General features: G+C 35.1%; 1 protein-coding gene and 1 pseudogene across 7 annotated transcripts; one reads left to right on the top strand and one right to left on the bottom strand.

Annotated features, from left to right (window-relative positions):
- Positions 1-373: 373 nt before the first annotated feature.
- Positions 374-3,236, top strand: LOC110008426 (phosphoribosylglycinamide formyltransferase, chloroplastic pseudogene; annotated as a pseudogene).
- Positions 3,237-3,825: 589 nt separating this feature from the next.
- LOC18447851 (Peptidase family M48 family protein) lies at positions 3,826-22,775 on the bottom strand. Of its 7 annotated transcripts, none has more exons than XM_088846264.1 (5): positions 21,950-22,775; positions 20,680-21,147; positions 20,316-20,467; positions 11,187-11,437; positions 3,826-4,173 (listed from the first exon to the last, which is right to left on the bottom strand). In XM_088846264.1, exons 1-4 carry the CDS (start codon positions 22,469-22,471, stop codon positions 11,188-11,190), a joined length of 1,392 nt encoding a protein of 463 aa, XP_088702390.1. In that variant the 5' UTR covers positions 22,472-22,775; the 3' UTR covers positions 3,826-4,173; position 11,187. The 7 variants fall into 7 exon arrangements, with proteins under 7 accessions (XP_088702390.1, XP_020531385.2, XP_020531386.2 ...); XM_020675726.2 differs by lacking the exon at positions 3,826-4,173 and adding an exon at positions 4,927-5,429; XM_020675727.2 differs by lacking the exon at positions 3,826-4,173 and adding an exon at positions 4,927-5,362.
- Between the last annotated feature and the right edge of the window lie 2,948 nt (positions 22,776-25,723).

The following is a 25,723-nucleotide window of genomic DNA, read 5'->3' as shown; positions in this document are numbered from 1 at the left end:
ACATGCTAAAATATGGAAAAAGAAATTAAAAAAAGTGAAATATGTGGAAGAGATGATAAAAAAAATCTTACGGAACTCAAAGATAAAAATATTTAAAATGATTGCAAGGTCTTTCATCAAGCAATCATCAAGTAATCCTTATATTTCAAAATAATTTAATACACAAGAAATAACAAGTTAAATGTAATACAATTTTTTAATTTAAATTAACAAAAAATATGAACACCTTCTAAAGCTATAAACATAATTCTAAGCTGATAACTCATTATTTTATTAAATCACCTAAATAGACACCAAAAAATAGTCTAGAAATACGGGCAAGACTGCATTTCTACATATGCGGTCCAGAAAGCGTAAAGCATTCATCATAAAGATGGATGCAAGTAGGTGTTCTATCTAAAAATAATGGAAACTAACGGTCGAAATATTTTCTTATTAGAATTATTATTTCTAATTTTTAAAATTTATTTATTTTTTAACCGGGTCCTAAAACTAAACCCTTCCAACACCCAATAAAAAAGAAATTCTTTTCAATACAAATAAAAAAAAATAAAAAATAATGGAAGTTTAGGGCTAAGAGAAAATACCGATCCTCTCTCGTTAAAGTATGAAATGATTCAAACTCCATTGGCTTTGCATAAAAAAATTTCATTGATAGAGGTGGTTAATTGATCATTTTCTTTTTCTGTTTATTTTTTTTCAGAGAGACGGCTAGAGAGACGTGAGAGGTGTACGTGAGAGATATTGCATGTGTGATATAAGGAGAGGTGCTTATTAGAGTGAGCGAGAGACGGATGAGATATGAGAATAGATGAGAGAATCAAGGGTAGATATATCCATTTTTTACAGGGAGAATTCTTTTAATATTATATCTTTTTTATAACTTTCTTTTTTTTAAGGAGAGATATAGGAAATAAATCAAATTGGGAAAGTTTTTTATTTTTTTTAATGATTAAGAGGGGAAGACAAGCCCCGACAAGCCCCTACATCTTTTTTTGAAGTAGATTAGGAGTTAGTTTTTTTAAAGTGTTAATACGGTGATATTAGTGGTGGGAATAAAAACTACAACATGGTGACTAAAGTATAAGATGCTACCACCTTGAACTTGATAACCACCAAAATAACCTTATAGACTTACCACAACCAAATTAGTAAAATAGATATACAAAATATCTTACTCATGAATTCTTCTTTCTTTTTTTTATTTTTATTTTCTAAATTTTCCCTCTATTTATATGACACCTGCCCTAACCTCTCTATCATTGTCGGGTCACCTTTTATTTTTGCAACATATATCTACCCCTCATCTCTGGGTTAACAATATAATATAGATATAGATATTGTTGTGGTGGCTTAAAACCATAAAAGTATGATAAACCTTCGAATAGTCTGTTATTTCGATAGAAATGTTTGTGATTGCCAAAAAAGTTATTTTTATCTCTAATTATAAAATTAAAAGCTTCAAAAATAAAGATATATAGAGCTATTTATGAACACTTGAAATTCTTGAAAGACTTGAAATCTTCTTCTTTTTTTTTAAAAATGACCGTACATCTTGTGGTTGAGAAGATTTATGGGCATTTGAAACCCTTAGAGGTGTGTATTAATCAGATTGTTTAAGGGCCCGGCCCTATATAAACTTTTTCTATTGATGTACATGACGGCAGCTTTTCCATCGGGCTTAGCTATTAAATGTGGGCCACCCGCGCTTCATTTCCCTTGAGCTCCTTTAAAAAAAATATGAAAAAATGGTCCAACTAAGCTCCTCTTGACTGGCATTACCTATTTTTGGGACCAGGTGCTCTCAAGCACCATACACCCCTATTCCAGGGACAAGCGAGTTCCAAGGAGCCCACCCCTATTCCAGGGACAAGCGAGTTCCGAGAAGCCAAGGACAAGCGAGTTTCAAGAGAAGCCCATTCCAAAGACAAGCGAGTTCCAAGAGAAGCCCATTCCAAGGACACACCCCTATCCCAGGGACAAGCGAGTTCCAAGAAAAGCCAATTCTAAGGACAAAAGCAACATACACCCTATCCCAAAGGACAGGCGAGTGCCCATTCAAAGGACATACACCCCTATCCCAGGATAGCGGGAAGCCAATTCGAAGGACATACACCCCTATCCCAGGGACAAACCAAGAGAAGCCAATTCCAAACACAAACAACATACGGCCCTATCCAAAGGACATGAGAGGTGCAGGAGAAGCCAATTCCGAGGACATACACCTATCCCAATTCTAAAAAAATCCTTTCGAAGCCAATTCTAGGGAAGCCTATCCCCAGACATCTCTACCTCTCTCTAAACAAGATAATATATATCTTCAACCCTGGTTTTCATGGGGCTTTAAGGCCTTTTTCTCCAGCCCAAAACCACTGTCCTCAGACCATCTACTCCATCATTTTCTCTCTCCAGGTCACCTCATCCCCCCTTCCTTGTTCCATTTTCTCTCACAGAGACCACAGAACCATACACTCTAAATCTAGTTAACCCAAAACCTAAACGTTTCAAAGCTTTAGCATTTGTGGGGTGGGCCCTTAAAGAACGAAGTCGTCGAGAAGTGAAGTTGCATATTCGACGAAAGAAATTGGCGGTCTTTGTTTCAGGAGGGTCCAATATCAAATGTCGGCATAAGGCCAGCCCAAGGTAGAATCCATGGAGACATTTCAGTGGTGGTCACTGGGGATTCAGAATACGCAAACAAAAAGGGAATCCCAGTCGTTTGCTCGCACTATCTCCAGTCTCAGGGAATTCGATGTCGACTTTCTTCTCCTTGCTGGTTTTTTTCAAAGATTGTGTCTGTTGAGGAGGTTCAGGCATATCCAAGATCCATATTGAACACACACCCTCCTCTTCTTTCATCTTTTGGTAGCAAAGGATATTATGGTTTGAAGGTGCACAAAGCCGTTATTGCATCTGGAGCCAGATATTCCAGTCCAACTATACATTTTGTAGATGAACATTTTGATAGAGGCTGTATCCTCGCTCAGAGGATTGGTTGTACCTAGGTTGGCAAAGGATACCCCACAGGAATTAGCTGCCCACGAGGAGCATCAGCTTATGCATCGAAGGAAGCCATGATGAGTATAGGTGATTGACGCTGTTTTTTTGCTTTCCATCCCACATAAAAGAACAACCTACCCATTAGGTTATTTTTCTAAGGGATTATGTACTATTTTGGTTGTTTTCCTTTCGGTGTTAAAACAAATGGGAAAAGTTTATCTACTTCCCCTACAGCATACATGATCTATGATTCCCCTTCCATCCAGCCGTCCAATTTTGATCAAGAAAGTCATTCACCGTTTGATCTTAGATCCGATGTCTCAAAGTATTTTATTTTTAATTTTTTTATACAAATTTTATGGATATGAAATTTAGTACATGCCTTCTTATTATTGAGGCACACCTATAAAAAATATTAAAATTAATTTTTCGATAAAATATAATAACCAAAATACCCCTTGAAACTTTCAAGGGTAGTTTAATCATTTTATTTTATTGAAAATATTTTTTTATATTTTTCGCTAGTGCGAGTTTAATAGAGAATTGGACGTCGAAAATTTGGTGTCAAAATAGTTTACAGAAAAAAAATTAAAAATAAAATAGTATAAAGATGTAACATTGTAATTAAGGCAGTCTTAGCCCTCCATTCAGAATGGAAGGTTGGATAAAAGGAAGTATATAAGTTTTATGCTGTCGATGCAGTCTTATCCCTCCATTCAGGGTAGGATAAAAAGAAATATATAAATTTATGTGTAGAGGAAGTATAGAAAGCTTGTTCATTATAAATTCCCATCCTTTTAACTTGATGAGTTGTACTGCCTCTGAAATTCAAAAATGGACGATTGGATAAAAGGATGTACATAAGTTTTATGCTGTAGATGAAGCATAAAAAGCTTGCCCATAACAAATTCCCATCCTTTTAACTTGATGAGTTGTACTGCTTCTGAAGACCCATTCCTTGGGTGTGAATATAGCAAATGAATTATACAATCATTTGGCAATGAACCCGGAACTGACCCAAGACCCAAAGGGTATTGGACCCAACAGATTGGGTCAAGTTCAGTAAATTCGGGTCCAATTCCCATATCACTTTTTTGGGTCCAGGTCATGGTCCGGGTCCAGCACGTCCCATTGCCACCCCTAGTCCGGGTCAGGCTCGTCCCATTGCCACCCCTATTAATGATGCAATTATTTAGTTAGAAATTGTCTAGTGCGTGTGTGAGAGAGAGAGAGGGGGGGTGGAGGGACACAAGAGGCAACATTCTTTGAAGTGCAATCTGTGTATAAAAAACTATTGACACAATGCATTGAAGTACAACACAGCTAGGCTTTCCAAATTTGTGAAGGAAAGTTTCATGCATGAATGCAAAGTTAAAATTGAAAAAACAAAAAGAAAGATCAAAGTTCTCCATTCTGTTGCATCATATAAAGCTTTACTTGGCTGTATATATAATTAATAAGTAAAACGATGAGTTCATACCAATATTTAAGAAAAATAAAGAGCTGAAATTTACAGTTCTCATATAAAAAAGTAGAGCAAGAAAATTTACAGTGCTCCTATAAAAAAGTAGAGCAAGCAAATTACGTACGGCCCTGTTTGGGGGGTTCTTATTACTACAAACACCCTGTGGCTTCCCCCCCCCCCCCCCCCCTAGAATGAGTATAAGAGGAAAGAAAAAAAAAAAAAAGCCGGAGGAGGTAGTGCTTGTAATATTTGGAACACCATATGGAAATAAGAGCCCCAAACAGTGTCCGTACTCAAAGTAAATCCAAAACAGATCATTTGATGAATGTTATCGGTATATTGCTTTCACATATTTCAAAAAGTGGTTAGATAAGACGAGAGAGAGACATGAGCGATAGAGAGAGAGAGATATGTAAAAGTATACTGTCAAGCATGATAAACAAATATCCAAAAGGCCAATATGCAACCATGTAAAACCAAGTAATCTCATTGATGTATGAAAATTTAGGGCTGGCAACGGGCTGGGTCAGTCCTGGTCCTACCCCGGCCCTGTTCCCCTGGGTAAACTTTTTTTTAAAAAAAGAAGGATAAAAGATAACAAAATAAGCACCAGGCGCCTGACTTGGCTGGCCTAGGCCCGGCCCTCAGAACAGATTTTGTCTCTCAGACCCTAATTTCACCGGGCGGCCCGGCTGACTGCCACCCTATGAAAATTCAGGCCCTTGTATATGTGTACCACTAAAATCACAAAACAAAAGATACAATTCTCCATGGCAACACCGTTGAATTCGGTCAGTTCCTCTGCCTCTGGAATACCCAATCCTTGCATGTGAACCTGCAAATATATCCTGGAATGATTCCAATGCTGCAAATCGTCGACTATAAACAATGTTGTCACTGTCTTGGTAGAAATCCCATCGCCATTTTGAGAGAGAGACAGAGAGAGATGGGCGCAATCCAATTTCTATCAGTTCATAACTAGAAATAGTCTCAATCCATGTATAAAAAGCTACACACTCTGCAATCTACGCGTAAAATATAGCTGGACTAGCGAGAAAAAAACAAAAAAACAAAAAAAAAGTCCAAAGCTAAGCATTTGATGAAGGGTGCAGTTGGCATACAGATGCATCCGTAGCTGTAGAGGTAAGTTGCACCTTCAAATTTTATATAATTTTGATGCAAAATGTTATTAGGATTATCTCAAAATCTATTTTTATATCTAATTATAAAATTTTAAATTTCAAAAATGGTTAAAATCAAGTAGATCTATAAACATATGAAAATCTTGAAAATGGACGGTGTAGATAATATGTTGTAAAATGCACTATTTCTGAGACTTGAAATCTTTTTATTTTTCATGGTCATACATCTCGATATCGAGACGATCAATCAAAAGGTTTTTCAACATTAAAACTACTTTTTCCGATGGATTTTTGAGGTGCATCCGTAGTTGTTGCATCCTTATATAAACTTTTTCCTTTGACGAATATACTGATACTCTTTTTTACAGATTCAAAGAGATCCATGGAAGAAAATGCTGACATGAGAGAGAGAGATCTATGAATGTAAACTGTAAAGTAACATCTCTTGATCAAGTAATAGCAATCACGATGAATAGGCAAAAGGCCATATATGCAACATGAAAATCAAGTCATATAGTTCATTGGTACATGAAAATTCAGACTACTTTGTCAGAAAATGTACGATTGTTACAAGAATTAATAAGTATACCAACCATCTAAAAAGACCATACTGAAGCATAGATTGTATAATGCTGGAGTGAATCTCAATTATGCAATGTTCAATTGTCTACCAAAATGAATAGTCATTCCATATCTGCAACTTTTACAATTTTCAGTAACAGCAGTGTAGCCTCACTTGAGAATCATTACAAACGCTTGTCAACAATTCATGATTCTCCATTGAATTTTTTTCCAACACATTCAAAGTTATCTAACCATGGAATCGAGCATACATATGCACTAATTCCAATCAAAATCACATAAAATAATTGACTCCAAAAGTTCCACCTCGACTATGAAAATGTTTCCTAATCTTTAGTGGATTTGAAGCTCAAAATGTTCAAACTTCACCAAAATATACTAAAAACTTCATCTAAAGCTATAAAAATGCAAAACTAACCTAGATTAAACTAAAGAAATCACAAAAAAAAGAAAAAAAAAAATCAGTAAACAGAAAGAAATCAGACTACACCGAGAGCTTCAGTTTGCTCCGTGATAAACTTGAACTTTTGAAATTCACTGTGCGACCAACCAAAAGAGAAAAATCCCAACCCTCACCATCCTACCATATAAACTCCATGCCAAATTAAGAATGGAAAAAGTAAAAGGTTGCAACCTTTATAGAAGCAAGGTAGCATATTTAACACTATCTTAAAAGATATGCTACTTTTTGACAGTCTTAAAAGATATGTCAAATCTATACTTTCCAATTAAAATGGATAGTGAGAATAATGCAGCCTTACTTCTAAAATTAAGGTTGCAACCTTTACACAAAGCGCACCAATTAATAATTGAAAAGGACAAGCAGACCTAAGCAAGCTTCATTGAAAGAGACCAAAAACTTTAAATCTTGCAATTTAAGCAAATGTGAAACAATATTTGAACAGACATTATCAATAAATTAATAGTCAAAAAAACATAGGGCAAATCAGGAAAATTATGAAACAAATTTAGTGAACTGATACAATAATATGGAGCATAGTATATTACTTAACAGGAAGCAAATACCTGGAAATCTGAGTTGGAAGCGTAATTTGAATTGATTTGGCCAGAAGAGCCTTAACAACAGACATATAGTTATGCACTATAATAGTGTTTAATGATCAGAAACTTAGTATGCCAAATAAGTATCATAAACCAACATGAAATTTATCTCGAATGATTTTTTTCATTTAAAATATAATAATTTCTATAAAAATAAACAGTTCAAAGAAAAAACTTTTGACTGATATTTTAATTCAATGTGATGTATGGACAGAGAAGGATGATTTAATGCAAAAGAACCATAGGCAGTTCAATATACAGTAACGTACATAACAATGAAATTTTAGAATTTAGAAGGAAACAACCAACATGAACAAAATGAACGTATCACGAACCAAATAACTCTGGCTGATGACACTAAAAGACTCCTAAGCGCATACAGTTGCACCCACAATTTTGAAATAACTTTGGTAAGCAAAGCTCTTGAAACAAATTTGATAAAGAAGAAACCATGCCTCAAAAAGAAATTTACAGGGAATTGTAAAACCAGGCATTACTAAAAAATTCTTAATCAAGAAAAATTGCATATAGAAATTTATTCACAGTAAAGAGAAGGACACAACAAAAAAATAAAACAAACACAAGGCAAACTTTAAATAAAAATATCTTTGTTCTAAAATTTAGAAAATAAACAGTAAAACAAATTGATGGATTAGTTCAGTTCAATGCAAAAACAATAAAAAAGACAAAGAGAATAGAAAAGTATAACAATAATAGTGATAATAAAAAGAACTTAAAAGAAAAGGAGGAATTGATATGAAAACTCGAAAAACTCTATGTGAAAGCTTTATAAAAGCCTAAAGCTCTTCCAACAAAATTCAACCATGCCACAATACAAAATTAAAAACCCTACAAAAATATTCAAATGTTCTCCAAAACTTTCAAACGATTCAGATAAAAAGAAAATATATCTCAGCATATGAACCTATATTCAAATCCATCCCTCCCTCCCTCACTCACTCAATAATTTGTTAACCAAAAGCAAATATACAATAGAAATCAAGACTCAACCGATATTCAGGGTACTCTCCTTTTAAACTTCTGCTGAATCATCTACTTTTCTTAGCGATATGGATTTCATGCCTCATGAAAACCTAATTTAGTATCACCTAGACAGGAACTTTATGATAAACAAAACTCATGCCAGCTGTAATTTGGAGAGGAAACACATGAAAGAGAAAGAGGACAGGAGACACGGAGGATTTTAAGTGGGAGAGAGCAAAATTGGTATTTTTGACAAATTTTCTGAGAAAAGAAAGGAGAGAGAGGCTTCTCATGGTGCATCCTTCTTTCTCTCTGCATCTATATCATCCGAAAATTCAGACTTCCACTCCCTCTCATCCAAATATTTCAAGCACACTGCTTATGGGCAAAAACAATTTTGCCTAGCCTAAACTTGGGTGAAATGCCGAACCTCATTTTCCATCTAATTTCTTCTGCGAAACCATAACAACGAGCTTCCTAACACATTCAGTGAGCAACACATGGTCCACGAACCATGTAGTAGTTTATATGTGCATGTTCGTGTGTGTATATATTTTTAAATATATAAACACAAAATGCATTCACCAGGACAAGGTTTTCGAGAGGTGCTATTGCACATTCAAAGGTAATCAAAATTAAATTAAACAATATAAAAAAAAAAACCATTATTCTGAATAGTGATTTCCCTTTATCCCCTTATTTGATTTTTTCCTGTTATTTTCCATCACAACAAAGAGTTATCACACTGTAAAGGTGATAGTACACCCCCTTGATGACTGTAATTTCATTATTTTGAACCATGACTTCAGTGGGTTTTTCTTATGCACCCTTAATAAACCGTTCTTATTTTTTACATTCTACTTAACATGGACATGCCTGTCTATAATTTTTGGTGCATATCTACACACTAAGGAGGTGAGACTCTTTTCTAATACTTCAAGAACTTGGACATTTATTTTTAATCTTCCTTGTAAAACTCTTAATCTTTCTTGTTGAATCACCCGGATAAAGTACTTTAATGTCACCTAAGCCCCACCTCTTACTTTACTACAAATGTGCCATATCTGAAAGGCAAATTGTGGAAGTGAAATTTCTGATACCCATACTCATATTAGACAACAACACATGTATATCTGCCTTTGTAACATAATCTATATGCCTAAACGCAAAAGGAACTTTCCGGGTGCATCCCAGAACTTGATCAAAACTCGGATCCCCTAGTATCCGAATTAATGTCCATGATGCCGTGGAGGTTGCCCAAGCCTCCCACTGACCCAAAACACCTTAAGTGGTTTCAAGTTTGCCCATAATTGGTCATCATACAGTGGGAATCCATTGGGGTGTACAATAATACCCTTTACTAGACCACTCATAAGATTTGTCTTCCATAATTTCCTGCAATTTCAGGTTAAGCACCCTCTAGTCCAAAGACCATAACTACAGAAATATATGATATTTCTTGATGGGACTTTTTCCTATGGAAAGGGAACACAAAATGGGACAAAATAGACTTAGACATTCATATCAAAATTCTGGTCAAGGGGTCTTTAAGAAAACCATGACTCAATGAGTAAGTTTCTAAACAATGTAGCAGAAAATTCAGGGTGAGCACCCTTTACAAGGAATTTTTCTCTGAGGTTTAGTTTTTATGAAACTAGATTCTGGTCAAAGGGTCTTTAAGAAAACTGTGACTCAATGAGTTAGTTTCTAGACAATGTAGCATAAAATGCAGGGTAAGCACCCTCTGATAAAACGACCATAACTCCCAACTTATAAGGAATTTTTCTCTGAGGTTTAGCTTTTAGGAAACTAGATTCAATTTCCTAAAAGAATGATGAGACCCCCTGTCAATCCCATGCCATCTGATACCACTTGTCAGGGTGTCATAGGCGTTTGCTCAAGGTGCTAATTCCATCCATACCATCATTCATTGTTTGAAGCCTAATTTTGTTATGTATCACATAAGTTGCATATCAGGAAAGCAAAGCCCACATCCACATTGGAAAGAGTGCCCCCCCCCCCCCTTCTTCTTTCTTCTATCTCTCTCAAAATGACTGACTCAGTGCACTTGTAACCTCGATGCAGGCTTCTATTAATCACACTCATCATCATTATACGAGCTCCGTGCATCCCACACCATACATAGAGTGCAAGGTTCTTGCATGCTGCGGTTGCGTGGCAACTCAAAACCCATCTTGAAGATGGATTGAAGACCAAAACTTTGTGAATCCATCAGCTGGACCTCTATGATCATAAGTTCTAAATGAAAATGACAAATGGCCCCATCTTGCACCATTGTTTTTGTATCTCTATTGGACATTTTCTTAGATCCATCAAACCTGCGCCATTCTTGAAACGCCAAATTCAACAATTGGGGATGGGAAGAAATTGATGTGCAGATGAAAAGGAATTTTTTGGGTCCTCAATCCATATCCAAGATATAGTTTTGAGCTGCGCTTGCATGCAACCACTGCCACACCAAAAAACTGGCCAAACAATAAACTCTTAGACTTAATTCGTTTGGCCTCTCTCTCTCTCTCTCTCTCTCTCTCTCTCTCTCTCTCTCTGTGGCTATGTGACAAGACAGGTTGTTTCTATAACTAATTCTTCAATACCTACAAATTTCCCCAAAATAAAAATTAAAAATTTAAAAAATATCCACAGCAATCAAGAAAATCTTGCACCGTGATTCCATATCATGATTAAAATCTCCAACGTTGGCTCAAGCCAATGAATCAATGCATTGTTTTCTTTATTGTTTTCATCTTCATGGATTTCATGCTCGTACATCAGTTAATGACAAGGTAAACATACTACAAAAGCAGTTTGTCAAAAGAAGTTTGTGGAGTAATCAAGTAAAAGCCCAACAACAAGATGCATATCAACAACAATCCAACTTCTCTCCCAAAAGGGGAAAAAATAAAAGTGTATATGAAGACACAAAGACTTGCCTCATAAGAAGCCTTCAACCCCACGTCCAGTAATCACATCCTGATATATTCTAAGTGCTTCTTCCATAACCTGGGCTTGCCTCAGTAGCTCTGCTCTCTTCTTACCAGATGGATGGGTAGAGAGATAATCCCTCAATGCCGATTCACCATGTAATTGTCCAAGCTTTTCGTATACAGTAGGAGCCACACGAGGATCGTAACCAGCTGAAGCTAACAGCAGCAACCCTATGTGGTCAGCCTCGATCTCCATGCTGATATTCATTGGAAAGAAAACAACATTAATAGAAGACGTGTTTAACTACGCGTAAAGATTGCTACCTAGCATCTGCTTGTATGATGTGTTTTAAAGCATGGACTAGGGTCAAGACTCACCAGAGTCCTGAGCCCCAGTCATGCAACGCGACCTCGCCCAATCCCACAAATATTAACAATAAAATCTTAAACCCACGAGACTCACTCAGTTTGCATGGTTTTGGTTTCAGGCTCGAGAGCCTGCTGAGTCCGAGTAACTTGAGTGGGATTTTTAACACTGCTTGTATGAATATAAAAAAGCAAGATCAAGTGGAAGGTTGATTATGCATAATGTTAGCTTTAGTCCATGTCAATACTTCTCAAAAAGCACTCTATTTTCTGGTGATCTGCAATTCCTTTTGACATTTTATGCATACATGTAAACACCTATGCTACTGACATGGACACAGAAGTACCTGCTTAAACATGCATCTACAGTGTCAAATGCGTCAAACTTAAGGACTGAAAAGACAACCCAAACCTTCAAGTAAATACCAGTATTATCAGGTCCGTATTGGTGCTCGAGCTGGCAAAGGGGCTGGTTAGGTCAAACTCCACTGACCGGTTGGATCATTTTTAAATAATAAAAAAAAAAAACCTAAAAAATTCAATAAAATTTAGAAAAATTAGATAAAAGGTTTTCACCTAGAAAATGTTGATAAAAATGAAAGAAAATTTTTCAAAAAATGTTGGAAAGTTTCTAATTAATATTAAAAAGTAGACACTGGATTGAAAATTTTATTAAATTACTATCAATATGATGAAAAGATTCATCCAATCTATGGCATCAATATTCAACAATTATTGTCCATGCTCCATGAAGTCCATAAACATACAATAAAGTAAAAGATATTTGAATACTTAAAAATATGAAGTTAAATTTCACAATTTTAAATGAATAACTACATAGGTCACATAATTTTGTCAATTGACTAGTGAGAGGAGATGCCCTTTTTGTGAAGTTCAACCATTAAGAAACAATTCATTCCTCATCTGAAATTATATTCATTATAAGAATCACAAACTTTCCCCTTGTATCTTTTGACTGTCATTGATAAATTACACATTGCCAAGAAAACGATACGAAAAAAGAAAAACCAATTAGACCTAACATCTACCATGAAATAGCTAGGTTCAATTAGAATACAGCTCGAGTGAAGAATAATAGCATCAAAGGAATGTATCAATTAATAAAACTTCAAATTTTCAATTTTTATTTTTGACCATTCCGTTAAATTTAATATCTTACAAATCAAACAACAAAAGCACGGTTTCCATACATAAAACCTAGGCCATTCTGATACATAAAGTAACAGAATATTATATATAAATATATAGTATTATAGATTAACAAAATCTCTTTCATCAGAACATACAAACACAAACACAACAAATATAGAAAGTATCGGATAGGGAAACAGATTCAACTGCTATTTACATTGTAAAAAATGATCGCGAATTGAAAATAAAAAACAATCCACATCAAAAACAAAAACAAATTTAAGGAATCATGCTTGGGTCAAGACGGTAGAGGCTGGGTTTTCATAGAACCAATGTCTAAAAAATCGTCGCCCGATCTGGAATCGAGTGATCCGGATTGGGAATCGTCGAAGACGATCCGGATCCACTAATAAAACAAGATCCAGCCATGTAGCTACAGTGAATCACGATTCTGACCTCACAAATCGGAGGATCGCTACAGTAAACCCAGTGATGGGCTGTTCTGACGTCACGAATTCTAACCTCAAAATTTTTTTTTTTTGAAAAATGTATTTTTTTTCAAAATCCCAAGGCCCAAGGGCCAGCCATTATCAGATTGTTAAACCCAATGATGGGCTGTTCTAACGTCATGAATTCTGACCTCAAATTTTTTTTGTTTGAAATTTGAATAATTTTAATGTATTTTTTTTCAAAATCCCAAGGCCCAAGGGCCAGCCATTATCAGAAATTATAAGCCATGTGTACAAACAAACAACCATACAAGTACTCTCCATCTTGGCTCACGCGAAATAGGATGCCACTTTTATGCTTACCGTTTAACGCACGCCAAAGGATTTTATAAAGCCTTTCCCATCCAGGATTCCCCGATGTGGGAGTCCGTTTCCGTTGTTTAATGACGAATAAAACGTAGCTTGTTTAGGAAAATTATTTGCACCATTATTGAATAAACTTTTGTAACTTGGGAATAAAGGTTCAATAAATGTTGCAACACTATACCTACTAATAAAGTTCTAATAAAAATAAATAAAACGTAGCTTGCACAATAGAAATAACATGGTTTTAAATTAAATCTAGGGAAAATTACAAATAACCCCCACTAATAGACTTCCTATGCAACTTACCCCCCCCCACCCCCCTCCCCCCCCAAGCACAAAATGGGAGTAGTCCGGCACTTTGCTTTTAGAAAGCATGCAGTCCGACACAAAATAGGGGCGGTCCAGCACTTTGAGCATGCGGTCCGGCACTTTGGGCATGCAGTCCGGCACTTTGGGCTTCTGGAAGCATGCTGTCCGACACAAAATAGGGCGGTCCGACACTTTGGGCATGCAGTCCGGCACTATGGCATTTTCGTCAAAAAATATGACTTTTTTGACTTGGGGGCATTTGCTAGAAAAGTTCAATTTGGGGTAAAAGTTGCTAAAAAAAACTTTGTTGAGGGCAGGTTGTCTAGAAAGTCTTATTTTGAGGGTTTTTTGCAATTTTCGCTTAAATCTATGCCATTTGTTACCACATTTAACGAGCACATGGTTTTAAAAAAGGATGCGGTTAGCAAGCAGCCAAGCCCGCACATGTAGGAATGCGGGCCCTTTAATAAATTTATTTTTGAAATAGAATTTAATCCTAATTTTTAGAGAACATATAATCTTTAACATGGAGATCATGAATATCAAAAAATAAATTAATTTTTAAAACTAGAAATAATAATTATATTAAGAAAACAATTAGACCGTTGGTTTGAATTATGTTAGATGGACCACCTATTTGCATCCATCTTTAAGATGGATGCTTTATACCTCAGAACCGCATATTGTACAAATGCGATCCAGCCCGCATGAAACAATTGTTCTTTAAAAAAAAAAAGGGTCAAAAAATTTTTTACATCTCCATTGACATCTCTATCTCTCTCCTGCTTATAAAAGGTCTACAAAAATGAAATAATTTATAAAATAAAAGTTATTTTTCTTTTTAAAATTAATAAATTTTTTTTTTTATAATTCATAAAAAATAAAAGTACATATAGGTAAGTTTTAATTACATATAATTACAAAATAAAATTTCATATAATTATTTTACAAAAATTAGATTACACATGAAGAGATTTGGCCCTCTACAAAGAAACTTCATATAATCAATTTCATAGTTGGCTCTCTACTATGCAATTTTAATTCTGTGAATATGTTCACATTAAAATTACATTAATATTATTATGTTGAATAATATAATTATATAAAAATGTTAACTTATTTATATAATTATGTTAAAATTGTTATTGCTAAATTGAAGTGTTTATTGTTATAAATACATTAAAATATCACATAATTTAATATATTAAATTTCTATGATATTTTAATAATTTATTATTGCTATATAAATTATGCTATTTTCATATTTAGTCTCGATTGTAATTTTAAATTAATATACTCATAAAATTTACAAATAATAACAAATAACTTATTTCTTTTTTACAATATACAAAATAAAGTACATATAATTAAGTTTTAATTACATATAATTACAAAAAAAAATTACATACAATAATTTACAAAAATTAACATATTTATATAAAATTGATGTTTATTTATGTTAATAACTTAAACTTATGTCAGTACAAGTATTTTTATATACATTAAAATTATTTTTAAATTATATGGAAGTGTTTTCTAATATTTTTTAATTATTTTGATGCAATATTATAATACTATATTACAATTAATAATTATATAGACATCCAGACAAGAAGATAGCATATCAGTATCCACCTATTTTAGCAAAGTAATGAAAATACATAATGCACCACTCCTAATTTATTTTAGAAACTAAAATAACAACATTTTTTGAGATTTATAGCGATTTTTTTAAAACTTTTGGTACAAAAATTGTTGATTCCGCCGATTCTCCGAACCTATCCACCAATTCCGCCGATTCTCCGAACCTATCCACTGATTCCCCGACCCAACACGGGTATGGGTGTGACCGATTCGAGTCACCGATCCGCTTTTTAAAACGTTGCATAGAACTATGTCTCAAGTTCCATTCCTATGTAACCTTTTGCCAGAGACAATTTGTCTTGAGAGAGAATTTCTATACTAAAAAATGAAGACCCAAAGAACCAGCAAAAATATGCAAATATGGGGTGTATGTGATGACAGCTTGCAATCAGGGGAAGGAAAAGCCGCAATACAGAAAAGAAGAAAAAAGAGGCAAAATTACAGCAAAATAGTGGGGCAAGTAAATAAATGTAATAATATAGAGAACTTTACATCGGCAAGAGTGGAACGAATTTCCCTTTTATGTTGAAAAAAAAAAAAAAAAGGAAAGAAAGAAATATAATTTTTTGCTTTCCATTATTCTTCCGTTAGGGTCATTATTTTTTGGTACAAAATTTGGAAAGAAAACTATCAACACAAAAGATATAGAAAGAAACAAAAAAATAAGGGAAAGATCTGCAAGAAAACTACAAAATATACATAATAATATCACCTATCCCAAGATTAGGTGGTCCAAGAGAACCAGTGAAAGAAGCCAACCGGATTGGTTTGACCAGTCAAATGCCAGTTTTGACCGGTTATATGTGAATCCCTATTTAGGGCCAAGTGCTCAACATCTCTTGTTTTGTGTAACTAACCACCAGTCCAATCCGATCTTTATTACCCTGGTAAATGCCTAATAATGAAAATAGAAATATATAAAAAATAATAAACTAGAAAAAATGCAAGAAACTGTAACAAAAATAGAAAAATAAAACAAAATAAAATGTCTAAAAACATGATAATAACAAGTTCATTTCTGCAGGTGTCTTGTTGTGTCAACACATGTGAAAACACCACCACATAATAAGCACCACGCAATAGTAGTCATTCAAAGGAATCATGAAATATGCAATTAACATTACAATTCTAGTCACAAACTAGAGGGAAGAAGTGCTGCTCAATAAGTATGGTCAACATCTTACCTATTAGTGGTACAGTTGAGCTGCAAACTTCATTTGTTTGGGCAGCCAATATTCAAACTTGGTGGTTCTAGCAAGAAATCACAAAATGACAATCACGCCACTTATGAATCATGCCTAGCATAATTAGAGACCCATTGTTGCTCACTAACAATGAACAAACCCCAAAGGTACATAATTACTACCTTTTTATATAACACATGTCCGTTAGCATAACTGCGCCTTAGCCGGCCCCAAGCCGATCATGCTGGTCCCAAGCCTAGGTAAAGGAGGAGGATTATGTTAGGCAAGGCAGCAAGCATAAAACTTTGCCAACTCTTGTCATGAATCCTGAACCTATGAGCAGAATGGCAGAACAAAATTCATGTAGCCGATCTCAAATAGTTGGGATAAGGCTTAGATGAAGATGATGATGATGTCCGTTAGCAAAGAGACATCAACACGAATTGCAGAAGTTCTACACAAGGTATGGATTTAAATTGGAAAGGCAAACTGTGCCTTGCATCTACTTTTCCTCTTGGCATCCCCTTCCTAGGTAGATAAGCCAATCTTGTTAGCCTATGCACAAGGACATTGCAAAGAAAAATTTCATAGCCTACTAATCCCATGAATCTACTCAACCACATCAGTATTCCTCAATGGCATGGCTATGTGATGATATGCCTAATTAATCATACACAACTGCCTAACTAATCATACACAACAAAGCACCTTCTACAATAAGGGGACTCAATAAATCTCTAAAACTATCGCATCACTATTTTCTCTTGTTAAGCCCAAATCCATGGACCGCCAATCTCACAAACAACCTAACCAACCAATATTTGTCAGGTGCCGCAAACCATCAAAATGCATTAATGCATTACAAAATATAATAGACCAACCATAACTTTATAACCAATATTTCATAAGCGACTAGCAACAATGATGCTCCATAAATCATGCTCAAATGCAACAGAATTTAAGGCCTCAACCATAATGGGTCATCATCAAACACCTTAGAAAGTGTTGGATTATCTCACTATATACTTGGAATCATGTGATCATCATCATCATCTTCAAATCCTTTTCCTATCTAATTGGGGTCGGCTTCATGAATCCTGGACGTCATTCTGCTCTATAAAAATTCATACCCTCAGTGAGGCCATAAGTCCCCATATCTTTTCTCACAACTTCCAACCATGTCCTTTTGGACCTACCCCTTGCCTTTGTTTAGCCTTCTACTTAAACTAACTCGCACCTCTTAACATGTGTTGTACTGGGTCTGTGCCACACATGACCAACCCATCTGTCTACTTTCTCTCATCTTGTCACCTATTGGTGCCACACCTAAATTCTCCCGAATGTATTCATTTCGGGTTTGGTCCCTTCTTGTCTTGCCACTCATCCATCTCAACATTCTCATCTCAACTACACTCATTCTATGGGTATGTTGATTCTTGACCGCCCAACATTCCACCCCATAAAGTAAAGCTCGTCTCACAATTGTCCTATAGAACTTGCCCTTCAGCTTCATTGGTATGCGGCGATCACATAAAATTCCGGTTGCACATCTCCACTTCACCCATCCAACTCTAATTCGACATCTTCCTCAATCTTTCTATTTTCTTGAATTATCGACCCAAGATATCGTAAGTGCGCTTTTTTGGTATTTCTTGACCGTCAATCTTAACTACTTCCTCATCTCTACTCCTATTATTACTGAACTTGCATTCTATGTACTCCATCTTAATCCAGCTAATTTTAAAACCTTTAGATTATAGAGCATCCCTACAAATTTCAAACTTTGTGTTGACGTCGTTTTAGGTCCCATCAATCAAAACTATGTCAACAGCGAACAACATGCACCATGGTACCTCATTTTGTAGGTGCCTAGCTAAGTCGTCCATAATTAAGACAAAGAGGCATGGACTCAATGCTGCCCCCTAATGTAGACCTATTGTCACTGAAAACTCACTGGTCGCTCCATTAGTTGTTCATACACTAGTTAGCGCTCCCTCATACATATCTCTCACCAAGTCGATGTAGTGTCTTGAGACTCATTTCTTTTCCAACACCCACCAAATCAAATTTCTAGGTACTATATCATAAGCTCTAGATCAATAAAGACCATGTGGAGGTCTTTTCCCTTAGCCCTAAACTTCTCAATCAGTTGCCTAAGAAAAATAGCTTCGGTTGTTGACCTGCCTGACCTAAAATCGAATTGATTTTCTAATACACTCGTTTCATGCCTTAGTCTCCGCTCAATCACTCTTACCCACAGCTTCATAATGTGGCTCCTAAGTTTGATCCCTCTGTAGTTCGCACAATTCTATGTCTCATTCCTTCTTGTAAATACGTACCACAGTATTTTTCCTCCATTCATCTAGCATTTTCTTTTTTCTCAACAACTTGTTGAACAACATGGTCAACCAATCAATGCCAATCTCGTCCATCCCCTTCCAACACTCCATCAGAATACCATCTAGTCCTAAAGCCTTTCCTATCTTCGTCCTCTTTAAAGCTTCTTTCCCTTTCGATATCATAATCCTATGAATGTATATGTGACCTCCACCCTCATTATGCCAACGGTTCCTTCTACCGCTATGCTCCCCATGTGTCCGTTATTTAATTAAGAATCATGTGATCAAATGGTATTATTCCATTCATTGTAACAGGATTCTGATTAGTACAATGAGCTTAAGACCAATCTACAAGAAGTGTATAAAAAAGCTCTCGGCATCTGGAAGACTCGAAGTAAAACAGATCATGCATTGCATCCAAAGGCCACTTGTGAGTACAAGAGGTACAACAAACTCAACCTTGCCCCTTCAAGATCTACCATCAACCACCAATGAACCACAACGTCAAAACAATTTTATTCAACACATAAGTCAAATCAGACTTGGATCAAATGTTACGCATGTCTTGTCATGGTCTTCGTAATTGTTAGTCAGCTTAAACCAAACTTGGATTGGCTTTAGGATATCAAATCCAGTTAGCAAATCTTTTTTCTCTTTATAGTAGGTTATAGCAAATCCTGGATGTCTAGTTTCCTCCTCAAAAGTTTCAAAGTTCAGAAACTACATCAGCATGGTTACTGGATAATTTAACAGTGATGCAATATCACGCTACCGCAGAGGGATGTCTCCCCAAGATGTCAATCATGTTGAACAAATTTCAGCCCAAAATATAGCAAAGTGGTTGAAAGTAGAATACAAGGGCATGGAAAACCTTATCAAGTGCAATGGAGTTTGAAATTGATGATTCTCAAGTCAAGAGAATGATTTCTTACAATACAGCAGTACTTAGTCAAGGAATCTTACCTTACAAAAGAAAGTGAAAAGATTTGTTGTTCCATCGGAGCATATTGTGTGCATTTGCTCCCTCAGGGTAAAACTCATGTTAGGAAGATTATTTTTTATCCCAATTTTTGGGGATATAGCCTCTAGAACCTAACAACCAATCTCAAAGAGAAGAAAAAATTACATAGGACTCTCTATGTGCCTCAAAAATTTAAAGCTCCAAGATTGAACAAGAACAGTCCAATTTTTGTAGGGCAAGACCTAGGTGCTCAAGAAATTAAAATTCATTTCCCCCCCTTCAAGGGAGTTGTTGTACAGAATGCTTCCCCCAGGAGCATGCTAGATATGCTCTAAAAGAATTAAATAACTACAAGAAAATTTTACCTCCGAGAGAAAGGAAGTCTAAGCAGTAGATGCGACATTGTGCTGACAAGATCAGGCATCCAAATGAATTGGAGAAGAACCAGCTGTAGAATAACTAACCACATATTTTTTGTAATCATTTCTACGACATGTCTTGCTACAGCATGTCCAACCTGGAAGAAAAGAGAAACACAAAATTCAAGTTCAAGTTCACAATGAGAAACCACACTCCTATTCAAAGAACACAAAACATAGGAAGAGTATCATAGTTGAGCAAAACATTAAGGAAATAACCCACAAAAGTACCAGGACTACCATAAATTTAAACACAGGTATCATTTTTACATGTAAAATAGTGACAAATGGAAGAACTCATGGTTCCTACCTCATGGCCTAGCACAGTTGCTATCTCGGCATCGGACCTGAAATGGCGAAGCAACCCAGTAAAAACAACTATTTTTCCACCAGGAAGGCAAAAGGCGTTGACCATGGGATCGTCAACCACTATTACTTCCCAATTAAAACTGTCCAAGTGACTTGTTGTAGGATGAGAACCACGAGCCTGACCTGCCTTTCGACTCTTCTCAACCCACTTATCATCCAAAATCTCATCTTCGTAACCCACCTTATCTTTCAAGTCTTCCTTATCACTAATTAAAGCTGCCAAAGTCTCTTCACTCCCATGAGAATCATGCATACCCAGTCTCTGATCTGAATATTGCAAATCACTCCACGCTTGTTCCTGCCTTATTCCCCTCCGTAAGGCATCGATTATATCCTTCGCTATTAACCTCACCCTCACGCTGTCTGGGTGAATTGCAGGCAAAATCTTCTTCTTTAGAGATGCTTTCAACTGAAATACAGAAATGTTTCTTCTAGGAAAGTTGAACAAGATGTGGTTTTCAATAAATACTTTTCAACCAGCATTAAGCCTATCAATTAAACAGAATGTGGATTTAAATACTTCCTAACCAGCATGAAGCCAATACACTTAGCTATTCTAGTTCAGATTTCTTCGGTCCAACTCTTTGTAAAAAGAAGAGGATAAGTAGAAAGGGCAATGGCAGATGAGGTTTCTTGGGTTCAGGCTTGCCAGCCTTTCCAAAGAAGACAAAGAACCAAGATGAAGGGTGAGAAGGGCAATTCAAGTTCAGGTTCCTGGGTCTAAGGTTGCCACTCTTTATTAAAAAAACCACCTGGGGTATAAGGTTGCCACTCTTTGTTATTATAGTAATAATAAATAAATAAATAAAAAGAGGAAGGAAATTCGCCATGAGGATGGGTGAAGATGGAAAATGCAGTTAGGTATTATGGGCACAGGATTTCCACTTTTTGAGAAGAAAATGAAGGAAACAAATCGATAGAATGGACAAAAAGGGAAAGCACGCTTGCTCAATATAAAGAAAAACAATTCAATTAAATGAAATATGGGTGTGATTACTTCCCATCTAGAATTAGTATCAACCAATGGGGAAAAGTGGAGATTATACTTGAGGTTTCTTAGGTGTCCTATGACTGTTCTTTTCCAATAAAAGAACAAGTAATCAAGATGGAAGAAAAGATAAACATGTGAATTCATATTTTATGAGTACAGAATCAGCACTCTTTATAAATGAAGCAAAATCAGATCAAGATGGGCAAATAGAAAAACTCACATTCTCAAACTCCTTCTCTCCAAGCTTCCTCTCGAATTCATGGGACAAGATAACGAAATGTTTCCGATGAGTGTAAGGAATTGTCTCCACATTGCCCAGATAAACAGTGATCACGGCTCCTGAACCAACCAAGAACACAACTAGAACCACTCTAGGATTTTGAAACCAGCGTCGAGGACCCCTGGGCCTGAAATGCCTCACCTGATATCTATCCACATGATAGAACCGCATGCTCATCTTATTAGATAGAAACCCACTTCGCTGGCTCCCTGTAACACTCCAGTTGGATCGAACCAGAGAAGAAATCGCAAACCCATTTGAACTTCTCCTCCATAGAGTTGCTTGAGCTGAACTGAAGCCATTTAGACCATCTTTGAATTGGGTTTTCAACTGTTCTGAATCTCGAATGGTTTTCGTGAAGTTTCTTAAGGAAATTGAATTTGGAGTAGAGTTTTTTAAGGAGTTGTTTGTAATCTTGGAAGCTAAGTTGCACAAGGAATACAAATTCTTGTAGAAACCCATTGTCTGAGCTCAAGTCGTAAAGAATAGTTCGCAACTTAACCAGCCATTAATAAAAGAATAACAAACAGTAGAATCATATTACAAGCAGAGTCACAGTTTGGACTATAATTGGATCCAAAAGATAAGAAACACATCACAGATAAAAGGTCAATAAGGGCAATACAAAGATTATCAATTTGGGGTATTTTCCTTACATGTATCCGATCGTGAAGCATCTTCCACCACGGTTTCTAGGGCTGAAGATGGACCAGAAGCTACAAGAAAATGCTCTAGATTGAATGTCAAAATACATTTATTTTCTTTTAAATTCCTTGAATATAGTGGTGATTCAAAAATCAAAAAATAAGCATGATTCAGTGAATGTGGAATTGTTTCGTGTTGGATTTTGGAAATGGGTCTCGCTAAAAATTCGCCGAGGATTTTGGGAATGGATCAGTTTGCATTTTACAGTGTGGCCGATAGATCATGTGCTCCCGCGGGAGCACATCTGGGAATCACGCCCTTGACGTAAACCCTCTGCAAGAGTGCACATGTAGACTTCAAAATTTGTAGAAGAGTGCACCTGTACTCTTGATTTAATCTCCAGCTTTGGAAGCAACATCGTGACATGTAAAAACAAAAAATAAAAAATAATTAGAAAAAAATTACATGCTTTTTCCTTACAAGGGTATGATTTGGTCACCGTTGAGGTCCTAAACAATCAAATAGTGTCAAAAGATAGATTTAATTATTTCAATAGTGAAAATTTTTGTGATTATTTGAAAATTTAGTCACATCTAATTATAAAATTTAAAGCTTCAAAAACAGTGTAGATCGAGTATAACTGTGGATATTTAAAAATCTTAAAAATTGACGGTCTAGAAAATATATACAAGATACATTACTTATAAGACTTAAAATCTATGTTTTCTCATATCTATACATCTTGAGGTCGAGATAGTCTATTTAAAGATTTTGGGTCATAAGAATAACATCTTCGAAGTAAATTTTTTAGGTGCATCTTAATTTGATTGTTTAAGGCCTCACTATTTTATAAACTTCTTCCTATAAATAAATAGAGAAGGAAAATTTACATAAGGAAAAAGTTTATATAAGGTTGCAACCTTAAAATGTAGAATTACAGATGCACCTCAAAAATCCATTAGAAAAAATTGTTTTAATGTTAAGAAACCCTCTAATTGATCATCTCAACATTGAGATATATAAATATGACAAAAAAAGAAAAAAAAATTTGAGTCCTATAAATAGTACATCTTGCAATATATTATCTAGACCATTCATTTTCAAGATTTTCATATATTTTTTGATCTATTTGATTTTAACCATTTTTGGAGTTAAAATTTTATAATTAGATATAAAAATAGATTTTCAGATAATCCTAAGAATTTTTTACATCAAAATTACATGTCATGATAAAATTTAGAAGTACGCTTTAATCGGATTGTTTAAGGTTGCAACCTTATAGAAATCACCCTTTACATAAAGGGTGTAGTTGGCATATGGATGCATCCGTAGATATAGAGGTAAGGTACGCCTTCAAATTTTATCATGATATATAATTTTGATGTAAAATGTTCTTAGGATTATCTCAAAATCTATTTTTATATCCAATTATAAAATTTTAAATTTAAAAAATGGTTAAAATCAAGTAGATCTATAAACATATAAAAATCTTGAAAATGGACAGTGTAGATAATATGTTATAAAATGCACTATTTATGAGACTTAAAATCTTTTTATTTTTTATGGTCATACATCTCGATGTCGAGATGATTAATCACAGGATTTTTCAACGTGCCTACATCCACGGGAGATGAAAACTTCTTTACTGACAATGGATAATAGAGTTACAATATCTCTCTTCTTAATGCCTCTATGTTCTCTCTAATTACAAAGATATTTGTGTTTTTTCCCTAACCCTAAAAAACCACATCGCAACCTTCTCTGTGATTACAAAGAGATCTGTGTTTTTCCCTTAACCCTAAAAGCCCTCCAGAGTTTATCTTTTTTACTCCACCTTTAGCAGATATATTTCCTCATAATACAAAAAATCAATCCTCAACAAGAACTACCTTGTCTGATGGAGTTTTGATGTGCATTCGTAGCTCTACATTATAAGATTGCAACCTTATATAAACTTTTTCCTTACGTAAAGATCTTTCATATTTTTAAAAATAGTCCAAAAACATCATATTTTAGGCCGAGATCTCGTTTTTATTAACACTTTTTCCCCAAATGACATTGTTTCCATGGATCTCTCTCTCTCCTTAACTCACGTTTGGGTGTAGATAGGTTAGTTGAATAGTGGTTTGTTTACCTTCAAACAACCTAGAAGTCGGTTGGGCACTTCAAGTATCAAATTAATATATGTTAAAAAATAGGACCTAAAAGTTAGTTAAGCACAGAAAAGTACTAAACCAATGGTGAAAAAATAATAATAATAATAATAATAATAATAATAATAATAATAATAATAATAATAAGAGAGCCCAAAAGTCTAAGGCAGTGCCAATTTGATTTGTAGCAAAAGAAAAAGAAACCAGAAGTAAGTTAAGCACTTTTCAAGTGTAGGACCAAATTAAAAAAAAAATCCTAGGTAACGGTTCGGGACTTTCTAGATATCAGTTTGCACTTCAATTTGTAAGGCCAGATTTGAGAAAGACCTAACAAAAGGTGGTTGCTCAGTTGAATTAAGAACCAGGGGTTCTTAGAGAGAAATCTAGGGAAAAATATGAAAATTTTGAAACAGTTTCTTAATTAAGTAAATTACAAAAACTAATAATGTCGTTTCTTAATGGAGGATAGAAAAGACAAGGATTTCTTAAGTTGCCAATCCGTTTAGTGTTCTTTTTTTGGTAATTGAAGGATAATTTTTGGGTTATTATAAGATTTGGGATTTTATTTCTCGAATTTTGTTCTTTGTAACCTAAAGTGAAGAATTTTCTTGAATTTGGGAACTTGGTTAAGAAATTTCATGTTCAATTTTTGTGGCTCTTTGTTGAGAAAGGGATAGGCAAATAGGGGATGGCAATAGGCCGGGATTGGTCCCGTAGGTCCAACTTAGGCTTTCAGCTACATGTCTAGATTTCCATTCCCACTTACCCATTCGAAAACCGCTAATTATTTCTAAAAACGGGTAAGGATCTATATTCTCCTCTTGATCTACCAAAAAGAGAAAAGAAAATCCATCAAGTTTAGAACAATTTAACATCTTACCGTATTTTTATGTACTTTCAAGTAGCCCATAATTAT

This window comes from Amborella trichopoda, chromosome 9, assembly GCF_054954075.1.
Source record: "Amborella trichopoda isolate Santa Cruz 75 chromosome 9, AtrichopodaSantaCruz75HAP2 v2.0, whole genome shotgun sequence".
Classification (NCBI taxonomy): domain Eukaryota; kingdom Viridiplantae; phylum Streptophyta; class Magnoliopsida; order Amborellales; family Amborellaceae; genus Amborella; species Amborella trichopoda.
Note: the sequence above shows the minus strand (reverse complement) of the source record. Positions and strands in the feature narration are given on the sequence as shown.